Below are 4,648 nucleotides of genomic sequence, written 5' to 3'. Positions count from 1 at the left end.
AATCCTAAACCTAACCCTAAAAACCCAAAACCTAACGTGAGTAGAAGCGGGCAAAACGCGTCCCCAAGGGAGCGCTTACGTAGCAACAAAACGCGCCTTTGAGGGAGCGATTTCTATCCACGTAAGTAAAACACGCCCTCAGGGACGCAATTTTCTGCCACGTCCCCTGACATCGCGCTGACGTAGACGCGCTTTCAGGGAAAAGAATTATTCCGGTAAATAATAAAATACCGAACCTATTTCAAAAAAAAAAAATCTTTTAACGGGGTTTTGCCCCAACTTTGACATTGACGTTTCTCTTTTATTATGTCATTAGTTTATATGATGTGATGAGGTAAGACAAACATAAATATAAAAAAAACCTTTTATTACCATAAAGCAAGGAGTACACAGTCCAGAATCAATCCGATAATCCTATCTTCACACACTAATTAATCTTTTACATTGCCAAATCTCCCACGGAAGCGTTGAAGGAGATATGGAAGGTTCAATCAAGTGCTCTGCAAACTACGTTCCTTTGACTCCAATCACCTTCTTGGACCGCGCCGCGGTTATCTACCCAGACTCTGTCTCCCTTGTCCACGGTGATGTCAAGTATACCTGGAAACAGACTCGTCAGAGGTGCGTTCGTCTCGCTTCTGCGCTTGCCCAGCTGGGAATTGCCCCTCGTCATGTGGTAATTCTCTCTTTTGCCTCCTTTCTGTACTCTATCCCTAGTTTTTTTTCCTTGCCATTTATGAGCTTTAGCTTTCTTCAATCCAGTGATTTTCTGCTTTTTTTAGACTAGTTTGTCAAAGCCCAAGACTTTAAATTTTAAATCTAGTTATTTGGCTGTTAAATTTTCGGATTCAAATCCGGGAAACTTGCATTCCCAGTTTTGTGTTACTGGTTGAATTATATTCCAATTGAGTTGGTTTTGGAGGTTGTGTTACTGGTGTTTTCTCCCTCTTCCTCTGCATTGGATGTGTGATATTCGTTCAAAAATGCTATTTATTGTCCTTTCTAAGCTTGGATTAAACGGATTTGCTTCTATAGGCCATACTTCAATTATCGAACTTGATTTTATCTTCTTTTCACCTCTATAGTGTTTTCCTTGTTACTGCATGCCAAGGTGATCTTTGCTTGTTTGAGAGCAGGTTGCTGTATTAGCCCCAAATGTTCCAGCGATGTATGAACTTCATTTTGGTGTTCCGATGGCTGGGGCTGTTCTATGTACACTTAATATACGTCATGATTCCTCAACGGTGGCAGTGTTATTGAAGCATTCTGAAGCCAAATTCCTTTTTGTAGATTACGAATTCCTCCATATTGCAGAGGGAGCATTGAAAATACTATCCAACAAGAGTGCTAAGCTGCCCCAACTAGTCTTGATCCCGGATCATGATCGGCAAGTTCCTTCCAGGAGCAACACCAACTCCACATCTGCAAACTTGGACTATGACAGTCTATTAGCAATGGGGAAACTAGATTTTGATATTAGAAGACCAGAAGATGAGTGGGAACCCATCTCGCTTAATTATACTTCTGGTACGACATCAAGCCCAAAAGGTGTTATTTATAGCCACCGAGGTGCCTATCTCAATTCTCTAGCCACAATTCTTCTCAATGAGATGCCCTCAATGCCTGTATATTTATGGACTGTTCCTATGTTTCATTGCAATGGATGGTGTCTTACATGGGGAGTTGCTGCTCAAGGTGGTACAAATGTATGTTTAAGAAATGTCTCTGCGGGAGGAATATTTTCTAATATTGCTAAGTACAAGGTGACTCACATGGGTGGTGCACCTACGGTTTTGAACATGATAATAAATGCACCAGCTGGCAACCAAAGACGTCTTCCAGGGAAGGTTGTGATCATGACGGGAGCCGCACCACCACCACCTCATGTACTTTTCAAAATGGATGAACTGGGATTTAGAGTGGTTCATTCATATGGCCTTACTGAAACCTATGGTCCAGGAATAGTATGCACTTGGAAACCAGAATGGGATTCTCTGCCTCAAGAAGTACAGGCTAAGATCAAGGCTAGGCAGGGGTTGAATCATCTTGGTATAGAGGAAATCGATGTTAAAGATCCTGTAACTATGAAGAGTATGCCACCTGATGCAAGGAGTATAGGTGAGGTTATGTTTAGAGGCAACACTGTCATGAATGGATACCTTAAAAACATAAAAGCAACGAAGGATGCTTTTAATGGTGGATGGTTCCGAAGTGGGGACTTGGGAGTGAGACACCCTGATGGTTACATTGAACTCAAGGACCGGTCCAAGGACATAATCATCTCTGGGGGGAAAATATAAGCTCCATTGAAGTGGAATCAGTGCTGTTCAGCCATCCAGCTGTGCTAGAGGCAGCTGTGGTGGCAAGACCAGATGATTACTGGGGGGAGACACCTTGTGCATTTGTAAAGTTGAAGGACGGTCACGAAGCCAGTGTTGATGAAATTATCAAATATTGTCGAGATAACTTGCCCCACTACATGGCTCCTCGAACAGTGGTTTTCCAGGATTTGCCTAAGACTTCGACTGGAAAGACGCAGAAATATGTTCTACGAGAGAAGGCCAAGGCATTAGGAAGCATGTCAAAGAGTAAGAGCAAATTGTAGATCACCTTTAATGGAAGGTGAGGTCTTTGTGGCAGGTTGAGGTTGGTATTATAAATCCAAAGGTGGAGGCATCAATTGTTCACGCTTTTATTTTAACAGGATGGAATTTACACGAATTTTATCTGCTTTGATTTAGAAAGCAGCCAACCATAAATTTTATTTTAAATTCTTTTATTAGTCCCTGTAATTTGTGTAAGTTATGAATTTAGTCTTATATTTTTCGAATTGGTCAATTTTAGTTGACCAATTTAGCTCATGTAGTTTTCGAATTTAGAAATTTTAGACTTAATCTAAACAATAGCAATTAAATCTGTTTGGTTAAATTTAATTACTAGTCTTATACTATACATACCATTGTAGTTTTGGTACATATTCTCCAATTGGATCATTCTAAGTTTCTATACTTTTCAAATTTGAAATTTTAATCTTGATGCAAACGACAGTCGTTAAACCATTAACTCGATTTTTATTAAGTAATATATAAAAAACACATACAGTAATATGTTTGGCACATCAAATTTTGGAGATAACAAAACTTAACTTAATCGTTTGGTGAGGATTGAAAATTTGAAATTTGAATTAAAATTGACTAAATTAAAGTATAAGGCCTAAATCCACAATTTGTGCAAATGCTGCTATTAGTTCCTCTACTTTGCAAAAGTTGTGGATTTAGGCCTTATACTTTAAGTTGGTCATTTTTAGCCCTTTTCAAATTTTAAAATTTCAATCCTTACTAAACGATAAATGTTGAATTCATTTGATTAAGTTCTGCTATTTCCAAAATTTGATACTGCAAACATATTATTATTATATGTGTAATGTCATGCCAACTTGTTATTTCTACATATTACTCACTGAAAATTCAATTAATGGATTAATAACGGTCATTTGTGTCAAGACTGAAATTTCAAAATTCGAAAAGCTATAGGGGCTTAGAATGAGCCAATTAGAAAATATTGATTAAATCTACAACTGTACATATAGTGCAGAACTAGTAATTGAATTTAACCGAACGAATTTAACTACTATTGTTTGGGTTAGGACTAAAATTTCATAATTCAAAAAGTAAAGAGACTAAAATTGTCTAATTCGAAAAGTATAAGAACCAAAATTAACGGTCGAATTTAACCAACTTTTAAAGTATATTAACCCTGTATAACCCCGAGACCTACTTAGTGAGGTCATTAAACATCGATAAATCATAATTATATTCAAGATTGAAAATGCTTTAAATTATCCCATGTTTATATGCTTAATTATTCTGTAATTGGATTATGATAATCTAAGTTGCTCCAGAAACATAATGTGTTATCATATATTCGAATCCAGTGATTGGGTTAATTGTGAGGTGTCACAAATCACTTGGTCGTCTTACCTTCCAATTAGGGTGAGCAATCAATCAGGTCAATCGATTCAGTGCAAAAAATTGAAAATTGACTTAATCAACTTTCCCTTTTTTTTTATGGAACCAAAACTGAACCAACTTTAAGGGAAAATTGAAAAAACAAACCCGAGTCATTTTCGATCAGTTAATCAAATCAACTGAGTTTAGTAGGCTTTCTTTGTCTGTGTTTGTGTAGCAGCCATAAACTCATGCTTCCAAAGATTAACTACCATCCATGTATATATACATACATATATATAATACAAAACCATGTCAATCTTACAAGCCACTATTTTTAATGTTAATGTTCATGTCATTTATCATTTATCAAAGCATTAGAAGCATCATAATTTAGAATTTTTTTATTTTCTTCAGTGAAAATATTTGAAAGCATTTTCCATAGCATTTTATTTTAATTGATTTACGTAGATCAGTTTAGTCCAAAGTAAAAAAAAACTTTAAGGAAAAAAAAATCATAAGTTCACCTAAAAATAAACAGACCCATTTCGAATGGAGAAAATAGATTACATTTCTATAAAAAAATAAATGCAAAACCTTGATAAAAAGAAGAAATGATATACCTTAATAGGATTGGAAAGTTTGACTTTTGAGGGTTACTTCGAAATGTAAACAAGAAAGGAAGACTTGGTAAGGACCAA

At 36.4% G+C, this 4,648-nt stretch overlaps 1 protein-coding gene across 1 annotated transcript; it reads left to right on the top strand.

Annotated features, from left to right (window-relative positions):
* The first annotated feature begins 364 nt into the window (after positions 1-364).
* On the top strand, positions 365-2,933 carry LOC107951290 (probable acyl-activating enzyme 1, peroxisomal). Its single transcript, XM_016886287.2, is given in 3 exon segments — positions 365-676; positions 1,137-2,289; positions 2,292-2,933. Coding segments are annotated over 3 exon segments (1,665 nt in total). The 5' UTR covers positions 365-478; the 3' UTR covers positions 2,606-2,933.
* The last annotated feature ends 1,715 nt before the right edge of the window (positions 2,934-4,648 follow it).

The sequence above is a fragment of the Gossypium hirsutum genome, chromosome D02, assembly GCF_007990345.1.
Source record: "Gossypium hirsutum isolate 1008001.06 chromosome D02, Gossypium_hirsutum_v2.1, whole genome shotgun sequence".
Taxonomy (NCBI): domain Eukaryota; kingdom Viridiplantae; phylum Streptophyta; class Magnoliopsida; order Malvales; family Malvaceae; genus Gossypium; species Gossypium hirsutum.
The sequence above is the reverse complement of the archived record's forward strand: the minus strand, read 5'-3'. Positions and strand labels throughout refer to the sequence as shown.